This window comes from Xenopus laevis, chromosome 7L (assembly GCF_017654675.1).
Source record: "Xenopus laevis strain J_2021 chromosome 7L, Xenopus_laevis_v10.1, whole genome shotgun sequence".
Lineage (NCBI taxonomy): Eukaryota > Metazoa > Chordata > Amphibia > Anura > Pipidae > Xenopus > Xenopus laevis.
Window position 1 is genome coordinate 34,788,336 of NC_054383.1, and position 24,334 is coordinate 34,812,669.

At 40.7% G+C, this 24,334-nt stretch overlaps 1 protein-coding gene and 1 long non-coding RNA gene across 4 annotated transcripts in view; one reads left to right on the forward strand and one right to left on the reverse strand.

The window, feature by feature from the left end:
* LOC108696198 overlaps positions 1–808 on the forward strand; it is a 41,416-nt gene extending 40,608 nt beyond the window's left edge. For both annotated transcript variants that reach the window (XR_005962428.1, XR_005962429.1), the window contains exon 4: positions 158–808. This is a non-coding gene — a long non-coding RNA (uncharacterized LOC108696198). The remainder of the gene's footprint in view (positions 1–157) is intronic.
* Positions 809–10,361: 9,553 nt separating this feature from the next.
* LOC108696199 (ATP-dependent translocase ABCB1) overlaps positions 10,362–24,334 on the reverse strand; it is a 51,253-nt gene continuing 37,280 nt past the window's right edge. For both annotated transcript variants that reach the window (XM_041568761.1, XM_018225338.2), the window contains exons 19-29: positions 22,831–22,935; positions 20,961–21,038; positions 19,834–19,917; positions 18,684–18,887; positions 18,321–18,421; positions 16,354–16,494; positions 15,247–15,403; positions 14,266–14,463; positions 12,618–12,824; positions 12,187–12,333; positions 10,362–11,755 (exon numbers count right to left, since the gene is read on the reverse strand). In XM_041568761.1, coding sequence (XP_041424695.1) covers positions 11,558–11,755; positions 12,187–12,333; positions 12,618–12,824; positions 14,266–14,463; positions 15,247–15,403; positions 16,354–16,494; positions 18,321–18,421; positions 18,684–18,887; positions 19,834–19,917; positions 20,961–21,038; positions 22,831–22,935 — 1,620 coding nt within the window. In that variant the 3' untranslated portion in view covers positions 10,362–11,557. The remainder of the gene's footprint in view (positions 11,756–12,186; positions 12,334–12,617; positions 12,825–14,265; positions 14,464–15,246; positions 15,404–16,353; positions 16,495–18,320; positions 18,422–18,683; positions 18,888–19,833; positions 19,918–20,960; positions 21,039–22,830; positions 22,936–24,334) is intronic.

Below are 24,334 nucleotides of genomic sequence, written 5' to 3' on the forward strand. Positions count from 1 at the left end.
GAGTATATACAAGGCATTATAAAATACAATGCAAAAGACAAATTAAATCAATATTAAAACAAAGGGAATGGAGTGTGAGCTTTTCCAATGATGAGACTGAATATACTGATAGTAACCTTGAACAGTCTGCTGTTTCTTTGTTGTCTTCTTCCCGCAGCTTGCATGAACAGCGGAATCGGAAAGCTTTGGAAGTTTTTTTCTGGAGGGAGACAAAGTACACCAAAAAACGGGGAGAAATATGACAAGGAACAGAGACCGCCATGTATGAATTACAAGTGGCAAGACAGGGAGCGACAAGGATTGGAAAAAGAAGAAAGAGGATCGGAGATACACTCTGAGGGATCGAATGAACAAGAAACGGGGTGTAATGTATTGAACTTTTTGGACGTTGCATTAACTAAAGCACAAATGTCCCTTTAAGGAAAGGGCTTATCCTTCAGCCCAACTTATAATTTTGAGGTAAATACAGGCACAGATAAGGATACTGAAGTTGGTGAGTCTCTTGTGCACAGGTCAGGGGAAGCAGAGTATAAAGCAGAGGAAATCTGACTTCTATCCAGTTAATAGTCAATGGGAACTGGTTGATATATTTCAGGACATGGTGGAAAAGCATTTAATTAAACTATGGGAAGAACACTGATACCCTATAGGTCAGGTAATCTCACGATTGATCAGAGAAAGGAAATTGTCCCATCACTATTGGCAGTTGAAGCTTAATAGGTGCTTTTAGTACCCTCTTATGTGCAAAGCAAGATTTGCATACAGTATGTCTGTACAATGTAATTAAATGTGGATATTTTTTACTTTATGCAGGTATTTTGTACTTTACTGCCCGCAACAATTTACTTTGCTTCTAAAATGACACAGTTAATGGGTCAGATTTGCATCAGTGAGAAAAGTTATGGCTTATCGCATGAAACCTTATGGGTTATTCCCATGGACTGCTATAGAGTTTTCATGTGATCAACAGTGAGCTATGTTTTTCCTCATTTAATTACATTTGGTTCTATGGGACAATTTGGAATTGAATTAGTAGAGAAGTCTTTCTCATCTAATTGAATCCGGCCCATTCTGTGATAACTCCCAGGAGATCATTTATAAACACTGGGCAAATTTGCACATGGGCAGTAACTCGTAACGACCAATCAGTAATTGTCCTTTGTCAGCCAGCTTCAGCTTGAACAATAAAAGCAAAAATGTGATTGGTTGCCATGGGTTACTGCCCAGGTGCAACTTTGCCTAGTGTTTATAAATGAACCTCACAGTGTTTTAGGTAAAAGCTACCCTGCAGCAGGCAAACAATTATTGTTATAAGAATCACAGCAAGAAGATACAAACCTGGCATATTAGAGTGGCATTGGCACAGCAATACATTTAGAAGATCTTGTGGCTTGGAGACAATGGCAACATACAATATACTGGTCTTGCCGTGGTTTATCCATGGGCAAAGGGTTAATCATACAGACAAGAAATCCTTCGAGTAATTCCCTTAGGAAATCCCAATGGCTGCGCAACTAGATACGCCTGAAAGCCTAGCTTCAATGTCTGTTAAGGTGAATCTTGGAGTAAATTGTTGGCTCAACATGTTTTCGCATTAGTAGAAGATAAATGAAAAAAAAAGCATGTGGAACTGGAGGGGGGCTAATTGCTAGTGGTCAATGGGTTAAATCTACTAGAATGACTATAACTGTGCACTGATACATAAAAACTGAGCAGGAGCACATCAACCTTTACACAACTGTGCACGTGGGAGTTCTATCCTAGCTTTTGCTGATGCATTATATAAGCTGTTAGTATATCATGCTTATAGCTTGGTATTTATGAATAATACACATCACACTTACTGTTGTGGGAGGCTCAGAGTGTCAGGAACATGATATATAATTATCCTCTAGCTGAAAGAGAATTATATGCAAGTGTCACATACTAGCAATTAATAGTATGGGTATTTAGAATGAAACTGTCTAGAAGAACTCAGAGGCATGGGATACCAATGAGTATATTTTATACAAATACTGTAAATAAGGATTTTGTGCATGAAATTGCTTGTAATTGTCTAAATCAGGACAGCTATCCAACAGGTTTCTATTAAGCAAGAAGCTTTTTATGTTCCACAGAAACACACACATATTGTCTGACCTCAAACGTTATTCACAGTAGCCACACTGGCAACCAGTACTCTTTAAAGGGGCAGTGTACACCTTCATGCACCTTTATTTGAGCAAAATCAAAAGAATAAATGCTGAAAATCCATTCTAGTCTTTTAATTTAAAGAACATGTATATTTCATTATTCTCTTGATTAGTTAGTAAGTAATAAAACATTATTTAGCATTTACACTAACAATGTACCATTAATTAGCTGCATTAGATTAACAAGAGATGCTGAGCTCTGTACAAACCACCCCACTCCCTTCACCCATTGTTGTGAATGTGTTGTCTTACAGAAGTCTATTATGTAGGGAGTTACCCATGCACTGCAAATCAAATTATCTTCCTCACGAGGACCAAATATGGAGTATCTTCAATTCTCCCATTTGCCCTGTTTAGCTCAAAAAATATCAAAGGCCATAGATTTTCTTGTGATTAAAACAACAAAAAGTCAAAAAGTATGTTCAACACAAGCCCAATTCATTGCACTCGCGAGAGCGTCTACCAGATCTCTAAATATACCTTTATAAATTACACTGATAGTAAACACTTATGTGCTGTCCTAAATATTTTTAAAACTGCTAGGTTAAGACATATTTAGTCTTGTTTTGAGTTATTGGTGGCCCTGGCCAAATATTTGACAGCAAGTGTGGCAAATACTAGGAAAACTGTCCCAGCACAAGAGATTTATTTTGAAACTTCTGCTATTCAGCCTAAAGTCATTTTACACTTTATTATTTTCATTAGAAAAAGCAGTAACTGTGTCTTTAGCATGGATAAGTAATTGGGCACAGAAGATTCATCTGATGATCTTTGTTTCTATGGCAGCATCTCATTAGAAGAGTGAGATGCCTTTTACTTGATTTAAATAGATATGGGAATGTTACACCACTTCAATAAGCACATATTTTATTTTCAAACCAGTTTTACTGGGCAAAGGGGTATCAAACAGTAGCTCAGTGATAGATATGTTATAATTCATGCCTTTGGAGTGATCTCTGTATGTTTAGGTTTTCATTTCTTATACCCAATGGCCTTGTAATGAGGCAGTGTAAACGCATTGCTTGTTGATACAAACAGCAGAATTTGGGGTAACACTGACATGGCATTAATAAGGAGCATAATAAGGAACATTTCTTGCCATTTACTTAGGTTTTTATATAGCCGGTCTTTAAACCAGCAAAGATCAATACTGTTAGAAGTAGGAACAGGCATCCTATAAAGAGCGATTTGCATCTTTCCACCATTTATTTATAAAATAGAAATTTGATCTGTCACTTTTCTGTATGTGGTAATAATATTTTTGAAGCAGGGACCATAAGAAGACTTTAATTACATTTTGTTTTTTTCAGTTAGAAACCCTCATCTAACCCCAACACTTGCTCTGTACAGGGATACTACATGCCTTACATCTAAGGCCAATGGCACAGAAGGCCCTTTTCACATAGCAGTAATCAATCACCTGCCAAGTATCCATTTCATTTGAATAGTAATTGTTCGGCAGCACAGGTATGTGAGCACAATTCAGCCTGAATATGTTCTGATGTGGGTTTTCATGAAGCCCGATGATAGGAAATCCAAGCAGGTTGCCCCCTAGCACAAGCAGTAGTAACGTCTGTATCAAGCAATCCACCGTACAGTCACAGGAGAGAACCTCCTTTCTCCCTCTTCTAATCTTACCTGTGCAGTACTCTGGCAAGGTCCTACCGCCAGAACGAACCCAACTGAAAACCTTCAATTGGGCTCGCCCCACCATATCTTAATATTAATTTTTGAATAAATAATATCATAGAAAATAAATTAAAAACACAAATAGTCATAAAACATATATACAATGTTGATTTATCAAACCATACCACAGGATGGAATAAAATTGGTTAATGGCCTTATGATATACATATTTTTTTAATATTCTATGTGTACAAAATATAAATAGATACCTTTTTTAAATACTTTAAATAATAATGACTGTGTGCAACTGCCGGCAAAGCCAGCCTCCCTCCTCTGGATGTATTTTGCTTGGGCAAGTTAAAGCCATGCAAACTTACTAGTAGGTTGCCTGACATATGAAAAGCCAAAGCCTAGGAAAACCTAGGAAATTGTAGTATTATCTTGCCACAAATTACCATTTACTCTGTCCCATGCGTTAGTCTAGGATGTTTACAAAGGCAATTTTATTTCATCCTGGATACCAAATGTACTTTCTTATTAATAATGGAGTGATGGTCGACCTGCCCCATCTGCTCCAGAGGCCCTAAGCTTCATGTGCCCAGCTCACCAAACCACCTTGACATGTTGCTTCCCTAAAAGCCCCTCCAAGTCGTGTCATCCCCCCAGCCACAAGTGTCCAGCTCAGAGGGCCCAGCATTAGAGGGTAAGGCCAACAACCCCTTTCCCATGCTACTACCTTAGCAACCCCTCCCAACTACACAGACCTCCCTCCAGCCGCAAGTGCTCCGTTTAGAGGGCCCAGCTTAGAGGGTAAGGTCTCCCAACCACTTTGCCTAAAGTCTTGATATCATGGTCACTGTAGTGATAATAAATCATGAAGAATAATGATAACCCTGTCATGACTGGGATGGGGGCCAATATTTTCTCTCTTGCTTGTACTCTCATTCGCGCCCCCCCCCATCTAACCCGAGTTTTCCCAGTACCCATTGAACTAAAACCTAGGGGTTCCTATCAGAGTGGTAGTAACCCTAAGTATAACCCTAAAAGTATTTCTGGTTGTTGGATGCTCATTGTAAAAAATTTCCAGCTATGCATTAATTTTACTGTAGATGTGACCGCTAAATGTGTTAGCTGATGTACTACGTTACCTTATTCCACCAAGGGTAGCATAACATATGCAGGACCCATAGTAGCAGGCCACCAGCTGCATGTGCCTTCCAGCATGGTGGATAAGCCCGATTGTATGCTTCGACCCAGGTATATCAATGTCCCACCATGGGCCACTGTAGCCTACTGTATGCAGGAACCAGGTAACACTTGCAGGATCCATCGTACCGACAACCAGCCTCTTGTGTCCTCCAGCATGGTGGGTACAGCTGATTGTATGCTTCGACCCAGGTATCTCTATGTAACATAACACCTCCCAGAGACCAACGCTCTTAGAGACGAAACATCCAACCATGGGCCACTGTAACACATTCATGATCCATGCACACTTGCAGGATCCACCAAGCCAGCCACCAGCCCCCATTTTTCTCCAGCATGGTGGGTACGCCAAATAGCATGGTGGGTACGCCAAATAGCATGGTGGGTACACCAGATTGCATGCTATCTTGATGTAACGTAACACCTCCCAGAAAGGAAACATCCAACCATGGGCCAAACATGCATGATCCATGCAACACTTGCAGAATCCCCGTACGAGCCACCAGCCGCTTGTGTTCTCCAACACAGCTCAAGCACACTGTGGAGACAAGCGCTCCGACAGCCGAACCACGCTGTGGAGACCAGTGCTCCGACAGCCCTTCCATGCTGTGGAGCCCCGCGCTCCGGCAGCCCTTCAACACTGTGGAACCCCATACTCTGGCAGCCCTTCCACACTGTGGAGCCCCATGCTCCAGCAGCCCTTCCACACTGTGGAGCCCGTGCTCAAGCAGCCCTTCCATGCTGTGGTGCCCTGCGCTTCAGCAGTCCTTCCACGATGTGGAGCCCGCGCTCCGGCAGCCCTTGCACACTGTGGAGCCCGCACTCCAGCAGCCTTTCCAAGCTTTGGAGCCCCCGCTTTCCAACAGCTCTTCCATGCTGTGGTGCCCTGTGCTTCAGCAGCCCTTCGACACTGTGGAACCCCATACTCTGGCAGCCCTTCAACACCGTGGAGCCCGTGCTCCGGCAGCCCTTTGACACTGTGGAGCCCCATGGTCCAGCAGCCCTTGCACATTGTGGAGCCCGCACTCCAGCAGCCTTTCCAAGCTGTGGAGCCCCCGCTTTCCAACAGCCCTTCCACGCTGTGGAGCATGTGCTCCAGCAGCCCTTTCATTTAGTGGAGCCCGTGCTCCAGCAGCCCTTCCTCGCTGTGGAGCGCCGGGCTCCGGCAGCCCTTCCACGCTGTGGAGCCCCCGCTCCGGCAGCCCTTCTACACTGTGGAGCATGTGCTCCGGCAGCCCTTTCATGTTGTGGAGCCTGCGCTCCAGCAGCCCTTCCGCGCTGTTGAGCCCCGTGCTCCGGCAGCCCTTCGACGCTGTGGAGCCCGCGCTCCAGCAGCCCTTCCACACTGTGGAGCCCCATGCTCCAGCAGCCCTTGCACATTGTGGAGCCTGTGCTCCAGCAGCCTTTCCAAGCTGTGGAGCCCCTGCTTTCCAACAACCCTTCCATGCTGTGGTGCCCTGCGCTTTGGCATCCCTTCCATGCTGTGGAGCCCCCGCTCCAGCAGCCCTTCTACACTGTGGAGCATGTGCTCCGGCAGCCCTTTCATGTTGTGGAGCCTGCGCTCCAGTAGCCCTTCCGTGCTGTGGAGCCCCGTGCTCCAGCAGCCCTTCCATGCTGTGGTGCCCTGCGCTTCAGCAGTCCTTCCACGCTGTAAAGCCCGCGCTCCGGCAGCCCTTCCACACTGTGGAGCCTGCACTCCAGCAGCCTTTCCAAGCTGTGGAGCCCCCGCTTTCCAACAGCTCTTCCATGCTGTGGTGCCCTGCACTTCAGCAGCCCTTCGACACTGTGGAACCCCATACTCTGGCAGCCCTTCAACACTGTGGAGCCCCATGCTCCAGCAGCTCTTCCACGCTGTGGAGCCCGCGCTCCGGCAGCCCTTCTACACTGTGGAGCATGTGCTCCGGCAGCCCTTTCATGTTGTGGAGCCCATGCTCCAGCAGCCCTTCCTCGCTGTGGAGCTCCGTGCTCCGGCAGCCCTTCCACGCTGTGGAGCCCGCGCTCCAGCAACCCTTTCACACTGTGGAGCCTGTGTTCCAGCAGCTTTTCCAAGCTGTGGAGCCCCTGCTTTCCAACAGCCCTTCCATGCTGTGGTGCCCTGCGCTTTAGCATCCCTTCCATGCTGTGGAGCCCCCGCTCCGGCAGCCCTTCTACACTGTGGAGCATGTGCTCCTTGCAGCCCTTTCATGTTGTGGAGCCTGCGCTCCAGCAGCCCTTCGACGCTGTGGAGCCAGCGCTCCGGCAGCCCTTCCACACTGTGGAGCCCCATGCTCCAGCAGCCCTTGCACATTGTGGAGCCCGCGCTCCAGCAGCCTTTCCAAGCTGTGGACCCCCGCTTTCCAACAGCCCTTCCACGCTGTGGAGCCCGCACTCCAGCAGCCCTTGCACACTGTGGAGCCCGTGCTCCGGCAGCCCTTCTACACTGTGGAGCATGTGCTCCAGCAGCCCTTTCATGTTGTGGAGCCCGCGCTCCAGCAGCCCTTCTGCTCTGTGGAGCCCAGTGCTCCGGCAACCCTTCCACACTGTGGAGCCCCATGCTATAGCAGCCCTTGCACATTGTGGAGCCTGCGCTCCAGCAGCCCTTCCACGCTGTGGAGCCTGCGCTCCAGCAGCCCTTCTACACTGTGGAGCATGTGCTCCTGCAGCCCTTTCATGTTGTGGAGCCCGCGCTCCAGCAGCCCTTCCACGCTGTGGAGCCCGTGCTCCAGCAACCCTTTCACACTGTGGAGCCTGTGCTCCAGCAGCCTTTCCAAGCTGTGGAGCCCCTGCTTTCCAACAGCCCTTCCATGCTGTGGTGCCGTGCGCTTTGGCATCCCTTCCATGCTGTGGAGCCCTGCTCCGGCAGCCCTTCTACACTGTGGAGCATGTGCTCCGGCAGCCCTTTCATGTTGTGGAGCCCGCGCTCCAGCAGCCCTTGCACATTGTGGAGCCCGTGCTCCAGCAGCCTTTCCAAGCTGTGGAGCCCCCGCTTTCCAACAGCCCTTCCACGCTGTGGACCCCGCGCTCCGGCAGCCCTTCTACACTGTGGAGCATGTGCTCCAGCAGCCCTTTCATGTTGTGGAGCCTGTGCTCCAGCAGCCCTTCCACACTGTGGAGCCCCGTGCTCCAGCAGCCCTTCTGAACTATGGAGCCCCATGCTCCAGCAGCTGTTCCACACTGTGGAACCCATGCTTCCACATTGTGATGACCCATTCTCAAACTGCTTTCTGCCCAGACAATCAAAACTAGGCTCTTTGAAAGTAAAGGCTAGCTGGGGAGTTAAGTGATCAGCTTAAGTACAGTATACCTACCTCTCTCCCCAGCTCACAAAAGGAAGCTGCAATAGCAGGCTCGTATGATATTATATTGGGGGCTGTTAATTCTATATACTTGCCCCATACAGAGTGAAATTGCCTCTAACCCCCATTTGTTATGTTAGCTGAGTGGAGTGAAATTGCAAGTGACTTTGTGCTAAGTTAACAGTAGTATTATTAGTTTTTTGCAGGCACTATGGATTTCATGCAAATGCATGAAGTGAAATTACCACTTTTCCCAGAGAGAATTGCTTGCAAACACCATCTGCCATCCTGGACTACCTGACATGCTGGCCACCCAACTGTTAGGGGTCAGTTGGGCAAGTGTAACCTGCCAGCCACTTGTCCCTACTACTGCAGGACCCCCGCCCATCAAGACCCTGTCTCGCAACAATTTGGCTACTCAGCCCAACAACTCTGGCCATAGCCCCCCAAGGCAAGCATCTCGACATTGTTCTAGTTGCAAGCCACAGGTACTGCAAGACTGTTAGAGTTATCTGCTATAACTACATATACTGTATATGTGCACCCCCTTAAATACAGTAATCTACATCTGGGCCCCGGTATCAGAGGACTACTTTATGTAGGTTCCATCTGCAGTAGCAGCGGATTGTCCTCTGGGCAGGAGCTGAAATCAGTAACTCAATAAAGGCCAGTAACATTAAAGTCAGAATCTGATAATAGGCTGCTGACTCAAGTAACGTTATCTATAGAAATGCCATACAATATGCAGATTTCTGAAAGCAACAACCAGAAAAATTATTGTATTCCGGTTTTTCCTATTCCTGACTAAGCCCCACCACCATCTCTGTATACTACAACTACAGCTCTCTGTATCCTTTAAATAGTTGCCGTAGCAGCAGGTCAGTGTCACCGCCAGAATTTCTATAAAATACAGAGAGTACACCTTTTGGGCCCCAGGGTGACTTCCATGCTGCCTGAGTCACTACAGTGTGATTGACTGCTGTAAAACAGCAAATAAACAGTAAAAGACTAACACACCCCACCCAGCACAAAGCTAGCAGTATAGTGAGGATCGAATGTGTATATACTGCAGCTAATAACTTCATGTAAAAGCAAGATCTCTGCCACATGTTCCATGATAAACTCACAGGGGGAAATGTCTTAACAGGAACTCGGATGAAGCAGCGCACACTCTCCTCACAGTTTGGCAGTTTGAGCCCGGTGCACAGTGTAGAGGGCACGGCAACCCCCAGGAATACGTACAAAACAAACAGAATCACTGGCACACGTGGCAATTCAAGTGCCGGGTTACCCCGTGCTCTTTATTGTGCGGACGTGCAACGTTTCGGGGTAACAACCCCTTTATCAAGCATGATGCTTGATAAAGGGGTTGTTACCCCGAAACGTTGCATGTCCGCACAATAAAGAGCACGGGGTAACCCGGCACTTGAATTGCCACGTGTGCCAGTGATTCTGTTTGTTTTGGAAATGTCTTAACACCTTAGAACTACTTAACCCTATGCAACAAGCATGAGTGACAGTGTTCAGCCTCTATAGGGTATGATGACAGGGCAACTGGAATGTTGTACAAATAAATATATAACTAGCCTACAAGCTTAATCATGTGTGTGTGTATATATATGATATCTATCATATGTAAGTCATTAAAGCCCAATTACAGATGAGACTCTGAAGACAGGCTGCTGAATCAAGAAACAATATCTATAGAAATACTGCCCACCGCGCTCTCTGTATAATCCAACTACAGTTCTCTGTATAATCTATTGAGTTGCAGTAGCAGCAGCTCAGTGTCACAGGCTGGATTTCTATATAATACAGAGGGTGCCTGTTTGGCCCAGGCTGACTTCCATGCTGCCTCAGTGACTACAGCAAGATTAACTGCTGTAAAACAGCAAATAAACAGCAAGACCAGTATACCTAGACCAGTATAATTTGGCTGCTGGTCATTCGGATCCCTTGTCATGCAGCCCCTGCGCTTATAGCTCCAGGGCTTTCCTTGTTCATCAGAGAAATATGTCCATAGGAGAAGGTCACTAAAAAAGACGCAATAACAAAACAATTTATTTCTATCCAAAATATTTATTACAACCAGTAAAAATATATATATGTAGGCCAAATCCTATGCCATACACTATGCAACATGACAGTGCAGCACTCGTCTTTCTAATGAAAGTGCAGATAAGTGCAATATGTTTAGTGGTGCCATCACAGCACCTTTCCTTCACATGCAGCATTTAAATAGTCTTCGGTATCAGCTCAATTACCTTAGTACTAATCACATTTGGCACTGTACAGCTTTCACATTTGCAAATAGTTTCTTCTGAATCATTTCAAAATAATATATCAATAGTACAGGTATATACATTTTTATTTTACCATAATAAAATGTTGAAACCATAAATCCAGGGCCTGAACTGAAAGTTAATAGTTTTACAATTCCCTATCACTTAAATAAAATGCCTTTACATCAGACCCAAGTGTACAGTATTTTGTTTTCCAACTTGACGTTTCCAGAAGTTAGAATATTAAGTCATTAGGAATCTAAGATTTTAAGATGGGAGACAGGGGGTAGGAGACTTCTGTAAATCTATATCCTATCTAAGATAGGAGATCCCTTCGCAATGAAATATGTAAGAGGATGCTCCAGTGAGAAGCCAGCCTACCAGCACTATTCTCACCATCTAACTAAGATAGGGAGATAATGGTGTAATGAAGTTTATTATGAAATGACATGTTTATCTTTATATATCCATATTAAAAAAAAATTCAGTTTAAGAATTTTTTATTCCCATGAGCCTTAAGAGGTCAAAATGTGGAGGATTCACATGAATATGGATCTAAGCATGCCACACTATCCGAGACAGGAATGACAGAAAAAAGCAAACTTGGGATAAAGTATAAGTAGTGACACACAGAGAATTGAGGGAGAAAGAGGGAAGTTTGACTTTATAATATGTACATTAAGGTTTAATATATCTCTATATACAAATATACATACAGTATCTACACACTCACAGTTGACTGTCACCGGAAAGAACACTGAACAAATGATGGGGACAATCATCTCTCCCCCACATTATTCCTTCTCTGTTGCTATATGCAGAATGAGGTCCCAAGTGAGTTTTAAAACTTCTAGTAGAAACGGCTTCATTTAGCCAATAAGGGCATTATCTTTGCCCGTATCGTTTCCAAATATTGTTTTCTAAAGACTTAGAAAAATATTGACATTCACTAGCAGTCCGTGCTGGTATGGCTTCAGTGTGTCACCTGTGAATTTACAAGAGCATGGTATGCCCCCTGTTTAGCCAGCAGTTGGGTATGAGTTCCTTGTTCAATGACAATTCCATTCTGTATCACTGCAATGATATCTGCATTCTGGATTGTTGTGAGGCGGTGTGCAATTACTACACATGTTCTGCCCTGTCTGGCATTATCCAGGGCCTTTTGTACAATCTGCCATAAAAGAGAGAAAATACAATGTTTAGGTTTTTTTTGTATGGTCAGGGGAGTTTCTGCCATGAGGCAAGGTGAGAATTTTGCCTCAGGTTGCGGTTTCTCAGAAGTTACCAGGGACAGCAAAAAGCTGAATTTCCGGTTATTAAACATGAAATTCAGCTTTTCTAGTGTCGAGAGCATAATTTTGCTGTTTGCACTAGCGATGCAGTCCCCTGTACCCCGCCGGTGATGTGAAGGTAAGCACAGGGGGCAGGGGGGCGGCATTTAGTATGCCACCTCAGGCGGCTTTAATGCCAGGAACACCCTGGTGTAAGGCAATTACATTCCCCCCCTGGGGACGCAAATCCGGCCTTGGATGTGGATCAGCCTCTGAGTCAAATCAGCCTGAGATTAATGTTTCACAGACCCCAAAACAGCTTCTAACCCACCTTTTCACTTTCTGTGTCAAGAGCTGAGGTAGCTTCGTCCAGTAGCAGCACTTTTGGCTTTCGGATGAGTGCCCGGGCGATGGCAATTCTTTGTTTCTGTCCTCCTGAAAGCTGAGCCCCTTTATCTCCAACGCGTGTGTTATATTTCTAAACGTTTGCAAAATAAATGAATTGTTACGTAGCCAGGAAATATGTTTTATAACACAAGAACGTGAATATGCTGTAAATTATATCTTAGGAAAGTCATCAGTTATAATTGGTACTTAGTGATGTGTCTTTGGTCAAATGACTGCTATTTCAGAAGTCACCTCAATGACTTGTATAAAAGCACAAGGCGGAACGTGGACTTCTACTATGCTTATATTTTACAACAGTGGGTAGTTTATTGACAATATATTACACAACTATAATAATTTTAATTTCGTGCTTACATCAGGCAAACCCTCAATGAAACTGTGGATGTTGGCTGCCTTTGCAGCGTCTTCAATTTCTTCCTGTGTGACCTGCCGTTCCAGGTACCCATATTGGATATTTTCAGAAATACTGCAGTCGAAAAGTATTGGTTCCTGTGACACAATTCCCATTTGTGACCTCAGCCACTGGATATTCAGTAATTTTGTGTCAATTCCATCTGCAAACTAAAAAAGAGGACACAAGTTTATTTAAAACTGTTATGCAATTCTTATGCATCTACAGTTAATCTTGGGAAGTCTACTTTGGAGAGTAGGGGGAGTAAATGAGTACATTTCAGGGAAAAGTATACATCCCCCTCAAGAGTCATCATAATACTGCTGGTCAGTCATATTATACCCAAAGTTTTCTAGACTACAAGGTTCATTATGGTTAAAGCATACAGTGAGCGTTAGTTGAGCAACATCAAGGCTGTTAAAGCAATATTGCACGTAGTCTTAGTAAATCTGATTTCATGATCCTTGTTCCTGCAAATTAAACTAGATACATGTTTTGCACTAAACAATTAACAGCATGTCCACCCTCGTGTTTATTAAATTGTTAAACAATAGATTCACGATTGTCTCTGTATATTAGATAACTACAAAGTGACCTGGCAAGCAGCATTCCCATTGGTGAATATTCTTGATCAGTAATTAAGTTTGTGTCATCTACTTTAGATATCCAAGGGTACAGTTGGACAGTTTAACAGAAGGCTTAGACCCCCTTTAAAGCATGATAGAAGTATTCTTCGGTAATTTATTAAGCAACACTGCACAATAAGACTTTTACCAGAGTATCCTAGGGTCAGTGGACAATTGATGAAAGAACATCTTCCAGAGAGAATCCTGCCTGCTTTGTTTACATGTGCTTCTCTTGTTGGTTTCATAGGATTGTTGTATATCCACTCCTTTTAAGTTTGATTACAGTCATTTTGCCAAACAAAACTTCAAAACTTGCAAAGTAATCTCAGAGTTTAAGGACATGATTTATAAAGCACTAGTTGGGTGTTTTTTCCTTGGAGAATTCTCTCGCATTTGTAATTATGTTTGGGATGCCTACTTTGGGTAGCTAGGGGGTAGAAAAGAGAAATTGTTGTGTGCGGGTTGACCCTGAAACCTGTAGTAACTCGCCAGTTGACCACCAGTTGGGCTGGTTCGAGTTTTATTTGGCTGGTTATTGCAGGATCAGGTTGGGTGCGGGTCAGACTGAGGAAGTACACTCCTACAGAGGATTCCCTGTCCTTGAACTAGAGGAAGTAGAAGTAGAGTAAAGAGAGAGATGTAGTGGGTTGGGTGCAGATCCTACAATTGTGCAGGTCAGGGTCTGGTTTAAATTAAGGTTTTGCAAGTTAGGGTAGGGTTTGGTTTGAGTTTTTCCTGACCTGTACATCACTATAAAGAAGGGTTATGTCTCTTTTAGTACACCTGCAGGCACTCAGTACTTTGGGTACTATATGTAATTTCCCAGCATGCAATCTATAGAGGGAGGGGTTCTACTTCATTGATGCATGACTAAGTTACAGTGGGCAGCACTTAACACTTTGCACATCTATTGCTCATTTTTGTGTCACAACAAGAACACAGTCATGGTTTGCCAGTGGTATCACATAAACAGCTAAACACTTACCACTTTTCCATCCATTGGATCATAAAATCTCTCCAGTAACTGGATGGAGGTGCTTTTACCACATCCGCTACTGCCCACTAGTGCCAGGGTCTGACCTTTGGAGACTTTAACATTTAGTCCCTGAAGAACTTGAACCTTTGGTCTTGTTGGATAAACAAACTTGACATCTCGAAATTCCAGATTTCCATCAAATGAACTCTGTAGCGAAAGATGGCATAATATAATTATTATATAAAAATTATGCATTAGTTTAGCAGTCTATTGGAATATCCTATTCCTGATTTGTAATATTAGTTAATTATGCAAATCCTACAGTCTACTATGACTGATTTGAATACCAGATATGTGTATTAGTAAGGCAAACGTTGAATTGCATTTGTGTGTGCTAGTATTATCATGTTAAATGAAACTGATAGGTGAATTATGGGTAACATTGAGGTTGGGCTGTGGTTATATGGCCACTGTACACTGCAGACTGTACACTATAGAAGATCCCCAGACCTTCATTACCAATATTACGTTTGTTTATTTAGTATGTAAGGAGTTGGTCAATATTGTACCAGTTTAATAATAAATGTGCATTTTAGGTTTATTATTGTAAACTAGTCGCAGAGTAAGTGTTATACTCTATGTCAGTAATGTAAAAGGCTCATGATTTGAACATAGACCTGATGGGAGGTATTTTATACTATTTTATACTATGTACAAGGAATTGACTGCTCTAAGGAAAGACATGTTCCAAACCTCTGTGATATAAGGCAGGGTACTCTGAAGGCAGCATATAAAAGCTAAAGTCTGAATAGCTAAGCTGCTCTGTTGTTGAAACACTGCCAAGTCTACATCCCTGTTAAAAAATCTCTTGTGGCTCTTTATTTGCCTTTTAAAGGATTTTCAAGGTTCTTTGGTATAACTGTGAAGACAGGCACTGCCAAGAGAGATATCATTTTTACATATTTAATAAACCACCCCTTATAAATTTACCAGTTTATCGCCATCCTCGCTGTAGCTATCAATCTGTGGCTGCCTTTCCAATAGTTTCATAATGCGCTGGGCTGAAACTCTTGCTTTTCCAAAGTCTGGTGCCAGAGAAGTGGACTGTCCAACATTCATAGCAGCAAATATAATGGCAGAGAAGACTCTGGAATAATGAAGAAAGGTAATACACGGTGAGCAAGGAAGGTCTGCAGTTATAATTTTTGTGTGTTTGACTGTATTGTTTATTTAACAGTAGGTTTTCATTATGAGAAGCAAATCTAATAACCTAATCATTTAACCTAGTTCCTCTCCTTTTAAAATCTCCAGTAGTGAACCCTTTCTAAACTTCCAGTACCTGGATTGTGAGGCTCTTGATCTATCAGAAGTAATTTCTACTGTTACTAGGGATGTATTCTATCTAAGGGACACTTTAGGGTGGCTAAAACAGTGTACCCCCAACCAGTGCCTAGCGAGCAACATCTTACTCACCAACCACTTTGATTTTGGTGTCAAATCAGATTTTTTATCTTTTTAAATTCCAGGCTTGAAGGCAACTTTTGGTTACAGAAAAAACAATTGTACTGCTGCCAAGAAGAGCCTCCTGTAGGCTGCCAGTCCATATAGGGGCCATATAGCAGATCACAACCCTTATTTGGCATCCCTGATAACTTTTTTCATGCTTATGTTGCTCCCCAAATCTTTTTACTTTTGAATGTGGTTCACAGGTAAAAAAAAGGTTTGGGGCTCCTGCCTAACATATAGGTCCTGGTAAGGTAATAGAGGAACACAAAGGTAATGTGAAGGTTCATATTCTGAAATAAAAATGTATGGTGATATTTGGATAACTCTATAAGAAAAGGATAGTAGAACAACACACAATCCCCCACTGCTTTTTGCCTTTGTTATGTATTCCTATGTGGCAGTGTCACTAGCCAAGTTCTCATAATAGAGTCAATGGAACACTTGCAGCTCTGCATGAGACATCACATCGCAAATGATTAAAGGCATTATTTATAGGCAATAATATAAGAATTTCTCCATAGCAACAGTGAAATCTCTATGTTTGTGCTCTGTAAGGAGTGGTTTTGCATTTGCTCGCACTGAAATACTTACATGAAAACATTCTCAAACTGCATGTAGCAATGAGCGATCAGCCAAGCTCCAAAGCGAAACACAGCAGCGTTGATAAAGAAGTTTATACTCTGAGAAATCGCATAGGTGAAGCCGTAGAGAGGAGCTTTAGCAATTGCCTCCCTGTTGCAGATAAAGGCAGCAAAAAGCATACAAATGAATGGGAGCAGGTGTAAACATCTAATTCATAATGCAAATCTGTTAACTATCAGTGTGTAAAATAAGCCTGAAGCTTCATATAGCCACCATTGTCATATGTCTTTTCTTGTATTTTTTATTCTAGTTATCACAAACTGGAAATAACTAATTTCAGAAACAGCTGGCGTTTCATTTCAGGAAGAAAAGTGGTTGAATATCAGTAATTTCCAAGTCTCTGAGTTATAATCAGGCAATTACTTTTCTTCGATATTTTAATATTTAAAAACCAACTACGGGGCCACTAAGGAGCAATCACCATTAACTGCACCTTAAGCCATTTCCCCATTATTATGTTACACCTTCTTTACTAGCACAACTGATGGAGCAATGCTGTTTCTTAATATATTACATTGGGGTTGATCGCAAGTAAAACCTTAAAAAGGTTCATCAGCTTAATTACAACAGTTTGCAAGTCTCACAGCGAGCAAGGTTGGGCTATGTACATGTATATTATATTATGTATATATGTATATTTGTTATCCATGCACATTAATTAAAACTCTATTGTTGATATAGTTGGTGAAACAGTCCAAGGTAGACGCAGAACTTTGCTGCAAAAAAAAAGATTTTTTGCAGCAAAGTTCTGCGTCTACCTTGGACTGTTTCACCAACTATATCTTCAATTGAATGCTAGTACCAAGGACGAGGTACAGAAACAGACCATACAGGTTAGAAAAAATTGAGGGGATAAGCACCACAGCCAGTGGAAACAAAAGAAGTTTTAAAACTCTATTGTTCCTAAGGCTAAACTAGAGACTAGAGAAAGTTAATGAGTGGGCTGTGATCCAGCCTTTTGATTATTATGAACTGTCTCAGGCTCTAAGCATGAAGCTTAATTTAAAAAATGTAGAACTGGCAGACCACCATTTCCCTGAGATCACTTTTCTATTGTAGGTGTCCCTCTGCCTTCCCCCAGCACACTTACTAATAGTGATGGACGAATTTGGGGCGTTTCACCGAAAAATTTGTGAATTTCCCGCGAAATTCGCAAAACGGCGAAAAATTTTGCAAAACGGTGCCGACGTCTCGTTTTTGACGCCGGAGTCCAGTTGCGAATCCTGGGAATTCGCTTCGAATAATAAATTCGCCCATCACTAATTACTAACCCATGTTGATCTCCTACACAGCTTGAAGGAAAGCTACTTTATGGGGCATATTTATCAGTGAGTGAAAGTGAGAGTTAGATATATATGCTTCTAAAAATCCCATAGAAACGAATAAAAAGTGGGTAAAACTTAATCTCACATTTTAATAAATCTATCCTAAGGGAGTAAGTAAAGAAGGTGTAACATAATAATGGGAAAATGGCTTAAGGCACAGTTAATGGTGATTGTAACTTTGCTCCTTAGTGGCCCAGCCTTCTATAATGAGAAAACGCCAGCGCCAATGCACTCGCGGCGCTTTGATTTCCAAAGTCAACCGAAGTTGCCTCACAAGGAAACTTCGGGTGACTTCGAAAATCGAAGCGCGGCATGTGCGTTGGCGCTGGCGTTTTCTCATTATAACAGGCGGAAGGCAGTTCGGGGAGATGGTCGCCCCGCAGAAGAGGCGATTAGTCACCAGGTGATTAAATCTCCCCGAATCTGTCTGTGTGCTAAAGGCCTTAATAGACAGTGGCAGATTTCAAAGGAAAACTGAGTGCACAGCTTTTGAATTGATGTCACTGAGGTGTGACCAGCTCTCCAAAGCAGGAGCATTTTCCTAGGTTTTTGCCTTTAAGGACTCTTGAGGTATCCAAAGGCTATACTTACTTGTATGGTACACTTAAGCTTTCATTATATCTCTCATAAAATCGATCTTCCCTTGTTAGTGACACCACAGTTCTGATATTTCCTACAGCTTCAGTTGAGATCTACATCAGATGAGAAAGAAAGGAGCTTTGTAAATATTTTTTTTGCCCTTATGCAGTATAAGTAAATTGATGTAATACAATGGAAATATCCCAAGTAATGTTATGTAAATACAATAAAACATGTCCTCTTTTTTTAGTTTACTTTAGAGATAATTATACAATTTCTCGAACTGTAATAATCATATCCTGTTGTTCTTACTTTTGTGTATGGATTATCCCCCACTTCAGACTATAGTAACATAAGATGCGTTTGGCAACTTACTTTTCCTGCTTGCTCTAAAGCTTTTTGATCTTTTGATGCATGTCCAGCCATGGATTTCATTCGAATAAAATTTGCTCCAATCAGAAATGGTATACAGGCCAAGATAAGCAGTGTCAACTGCCAGCCGTGCACAAATGCAATTATGATAGCCGCCAAAAGGGTGCAGACTGACAGCGTGATCAAACCCATTCGACTGCCAGAAGCCTAGAAATAAAATAAACTTGCCATCAAATAATGCTAATGCAAAGCAAGCGTGTAGCTTGCCATATTGCTGATCAAAAAAATGTGTTGGACTGGCAGAAAATTACAAACACAAATATCGTTAATATTTCTCATATAAATGTAATAAAAGGAAAAAATGTATTTTGTTAAAAAATTATATATATATATATATATATATATATATATATATATATATATATATATATATATATATATATATATATATATATATATATATATATATATAGGATAAAAATGTGTTTTGTTTGAAAATAAACACTATTACTTCACTACAGAACAGTGTGTGCTGATCCTTCAAAAGACTATATACGATTTATTGATCGTGCACCACTGGCAACATCTGTCTGAGTGCTGGTACTGTGGGACTGCATATATATATATATATAGATATATATAGATATAGATATATATATATATACTGTATATTTATATGTATGTAAGATAAAGAGACTAAAATATTTTTTAATAGTACAGGTATGGGATCTATTATAAGAAACTGGTTAACATAAGGACCTGAAATGCCATTTCCCATAGTGTCCTTCATAATAAATCTCAATATTCAACCAGTCTGCAAACACCCGCTAACTATTAGTCAGTATCTTGTACTTGATGTTAAGTAAGCTGTTGTAAAGCCAAGCTGATAGCAAAATAATCTTTGGGTTTTGCAACATTCATATGGTTTTAGTCTCTAATGCATGGCTTGGCATTGCTGAAATTGCCTTTAGCTAGAAACCTCCCTCCCAAGCATTGCAGATAATAGATCCCACAGTTGTATATAGATATTATAGCTGTTAATTATAAAGTAATGCAACACGATGCATAAGTATTTATCATTTTCTTTTTTTACATTGCCCTTAATTAATCTAATATCAATTATTCAGCAACAAATATTCATTGTAGTACATACCCCTTTGACTTGAGAAGCATCAGTTGCGAGTCTGGTTAACAATACTCCAACAGCATTTGAATGATCATCAAAGTATCCTATTTCCTATAAAATATAAGAATATTAGCTTTTTGTACATACACTGATTACAGTCAGTCAAGTATTAAACCTATTAAAACATTTGGCACACACAAAAAAACCTTCTCTAAGAACTAAAACTACTTTCGTGTTGAAAAAATGCCTTTGCTCATTTTTATATTACTGGGGAAAAAAAACACTCTATATAAGAAATGGAAATGATTGGCTGCCTACACCAAGAAGGTTTTTTATCAAAATTATTGAAATGACCACATTTTCGGATTATTGCACGAAACCCAGCACAGTTCAGGATAACTTTGAGACTTCTCCCATTAACTCACTGTATATACAGCCTCGGCAGGTCTGAGATGCAGAATTTTCTGATTTTTCACTAAAACTTCGGATTTTATTTTTTTTTTTAGTTTTTGGCATTCGGACTTAAAGGGGCAGATTTATCAAGGGTCGAATTTTCAAAGTTGAAAATACTTCGAAATTCGACCATCGAATTGAATTACTTCGACTTTGAATATCAAATATTTAAATCGAATTTGGCCATTTGCGGTCGAAGTAAAATCATTCGATCGAACGATTAAATCGTTCGAATCGAACGATTCGAAGGATTTCAGTGGTCGATCGGACGATTTTTCTTCGACTTAAAAAAACTTAGAAAAATGCTCTAGAAGGTCTCCATAGACTAGCATAGCACTTTGGCAGGTTTAATTTGGCGAAGTATTGAAGTCTAAGTTTTTTTAAAGAGACAGTACTTCGGTTATCAAATGGTCGAATATTCAAACTATTTTACTTCGAATCAAAGTCAAAGTCGTAGCATATTCGATGGTCGAAGTATCCAAAAAATTACTTCAAATTTAGAAGTGTTTTACATCGAAAATTCCCCTTTGTATTCACTTTGACCCTTGATAAATCTGCCCCTAAAAAATATCTCCCCAACTGTGAGTGCTGAATTTTTTTATGTGTCATTCAGGATATTTATAAAAGGAGAAGGATGAGACACTCAGAAGCCTAAAGCATGCTGCGTGTGTTAATATATATGTAAGTACACACATACGTACCTGTCGCATTAGTGCCTTAAAACACAGAGATCTAAGTCTCATGGTAAGATTTTCTCCAGATATTCCAAAAGCAAATCCCTAAAGAGATTGAAAACATTTTAGTAAATAGTGTAGCATTTGAAGATTCTGGGTTTACATAGTTTTTCAAAAGTCTGCCATATTTTAGGATGGCTAACTTAAGAGGAGGCTGGACTGTGTGTTTGAGTAGAACATGGCAAAAAGTTACATTTAACATAAGCTTTTACCCTAATGTAAAAGAGCAAGTGCCGTACAGAAATTATAAATAAACCCCTGTTTGCAAAATAAGTTACCTTCTTAATATACACCAAAAGAGAGTGATATTTAAATGAATCTGCTCTATTCTTTTGTGTTGATAATAAATATCCTCATATGGTTATTAGTTTCAGGGTTTAGCTTTTAACCATGTCCTAATACTTCTGTGAAATGAGAAAGTGCTTTGATGGAGCCAGTGCCTGAATAATATGTTTTCAGATAAAATATTGAGTTTTTCATCAACTTACAAACTTCATGTGCTGGATTATTTAATATATATTTTATAAAACAATTACAAAGCTATAGCCAGCACAAAAAAAATGTTTTTTACACCCAGTATTAAATATACAATCAGGTCCCTCAACAAAATTTAAATTTAAAAAAAAAAAATCAATAGGGCAAAACTTTCATTAAAAAAACTTTATTTTTTCAGTTTCAGATGACAAGCACTTCTTTCAAAAGCATCAATAATTTACTCATTTGATGCATCAATAAAAATAACTTCATGTGTCCACAGTTTTACATATATACTGAAGTTGATTGCATTTTCTGTAATCATCCCAGTGTTCTTATTGGCTAAAGGTTGGTCTAACCCTTTGACTATTTGCATGTGCTTACTGGATACAGGCTAATACATTTAATAAAAAACACTTAAATAATAAATGGCTCAACATTTTGGCTCCAAAACATATTCAGTGGCTTAATTGATGGTCAAATTAGAACACATTATTAAAAGTAATATGATTTTTGTGATTACTGAACCCAAAGGTTCTTCCAATTAAATAAGAAAACAGGGAAAGGTCGCATGCCTGCATGGTAGGTCTAGAAACACTTCTCACACGTGAGGAACCAAGTCTGGGAGGCAAGCTCATGTAAATGGATTCGTTTCTAAGCAAAGCTCATTTAGATTTATTATAATTTATTTTAATGAGTTTAGTTCTCATAAATGTCACCCTAAGGCAATGATATAATCAGAAGTTTTGTATATGTAGATGCCTGCTCTTTACTAAATGAAATTAGTCTTCCGTTCTGGATAAACAAAACTGCTATGTGCATGGGAGAATGGGATGAAAAAGGACTATGTAGGCCAAGAAGTAAATGGAGGTATATTACGTGTTAGAGGAATAAACCGCAAGCCTATCGCTTATCTCCCAAATGTTTTGTTAGCAGCTAATTTATTCTATGGAGAATTAATAACATTTAATAATTGAAGAAAACATTTCTTAGAGAAAAGTACAGCAGGGTTTAAATGCTTGTGGGGTAGTAAAGTTTATTGGCAAAGCAGATTTTCTAAATTATTCTAAATTTTCAGATTTAAAGGGGATATATACACTGTTGCTTGCAGCAATATTGATTGTTACAGCAGGCTTATTCATGTGCTCCTGCAACATCATGGTTGTATTCTTAAAGCAATGTCATTGATAAAATGTTCTGCATGCCTCCAAGGTCACAGACACCATTATTATATAAAATCAGAATCCCACCTGATCTGTGTAAGGCTGGTATAATACATTGTATTCCTGCAACCAGTTTTTCTATCAAAGAGCAATCACAAAATGCCTAGGAGGAAATAGATATCCAAATGTTTTGTACATACCATTAGGATATGCACAATGAGACTGATCGCTCCCAAGGCAAGAAACATCAGAGAAAGTAGGATTGTTTTTGCATTCCTTTTGTCTGGATCCTGTTCTTGAAAAGCCTAATACAAGCAATGGTTACAGTGAGTATAAATTCATATTTTTAATATTAGCAGGAATATTATAAAACAAATAAAATATGTGTTAAATGATTTGCAGATGAAATATGCCAGGGTTTTCCTGCTAGGAAATAGAGCTCACACGGTCTCATGATATACCCCTAAATTTCTCACTAGCAGTTTTTTTTGTTTTTTTTTTTGGAGTTTAGAATTTTGGAATTTAGAATTTCTTTATATGATATAACTGGAATCGGTTAAAAAACATTGTCACCGTAGAAAAAGCTCTGCAACTAGAAGGTTCACTGGGTGACTAGTGGCTTTACATAATCTTATAAATAGTACCACTGGCTCAGATAAATACTACCACATGCTCAGTAAGAATTCCTAGTAGGTGTCACACACTAGAATAGTCACAGAAATCTGTTTTCACTCTGCCAAATAATGCATCCTCTACAATTCGTATTAATACGTCTGATTAGGTTCACAGGAATCAAGCAAACAAACTGCAGGATAGTGCTCACCATACTTTTTAGAGAGATAAAAATATTAGTACAGCAAATGGGAAAAGCTATGTTTTTAAACTCTCCAAATTCTCTCTACTCAGTGTGAAATTGCTCTAAGTAACTGCATATGTCTGCATAATTGAGCTTGACATAGTCAGTGCATGTCAATGGCTATTTTGGCTTTTCATTAGGCAAACAGGCTCTGCTTGAAGCAAAGCAAATCCTTAAAAACGTATATTGAGAGCAATCTTCAATTTGTAAACATTAGGAAATATTAATGATTCTATGTTTGTCCTCTGGGTTTTATACAAAATCATTTCTAAAGTTTTAGTAGATAAAAGCACAGGATTTCAGCAATAAATATTTAATTCCATTTCCCCAGGCCACATGCAGCCACTAGTTACATGCATTTAGCTTGCAAAATCATACAGCTTGGTAGATAACACAGAGACATCTAATACCCTCAAAACAGTATTAGGATTTAATTGCAAGTATAGGGTCTATTAAACAGAATGCTCGGCACCAGGGCTTTTCTGGATAAGGGATCTTTCTGTAATTTGGATCGCCACACCTGAAGTCTATGAAAAATCATTTAAACATTAAATAAACCCAACAGAATTGATTTGAAATCATTATGGATTAACTACATCTTAGTTGTAATCAAGTAGGAGGTACTGTTTTATTATTACAGAGAAAAGGGAAGTCTATGGGAAATGGCTTTACAAATAACAGGATAACAGATTTCCGGATACCATATATGTACCTATATAATCTTGTGCACTGTAACAACCTGGAATATTCAAATATCTTTCTAAAATACAAAGCTCAGCGTAGGGGAAGATCCTTTGTGGGGCTGATTCACTCATTTCGAGTGAAGGAATCGAAGGAAAAAACTTCTA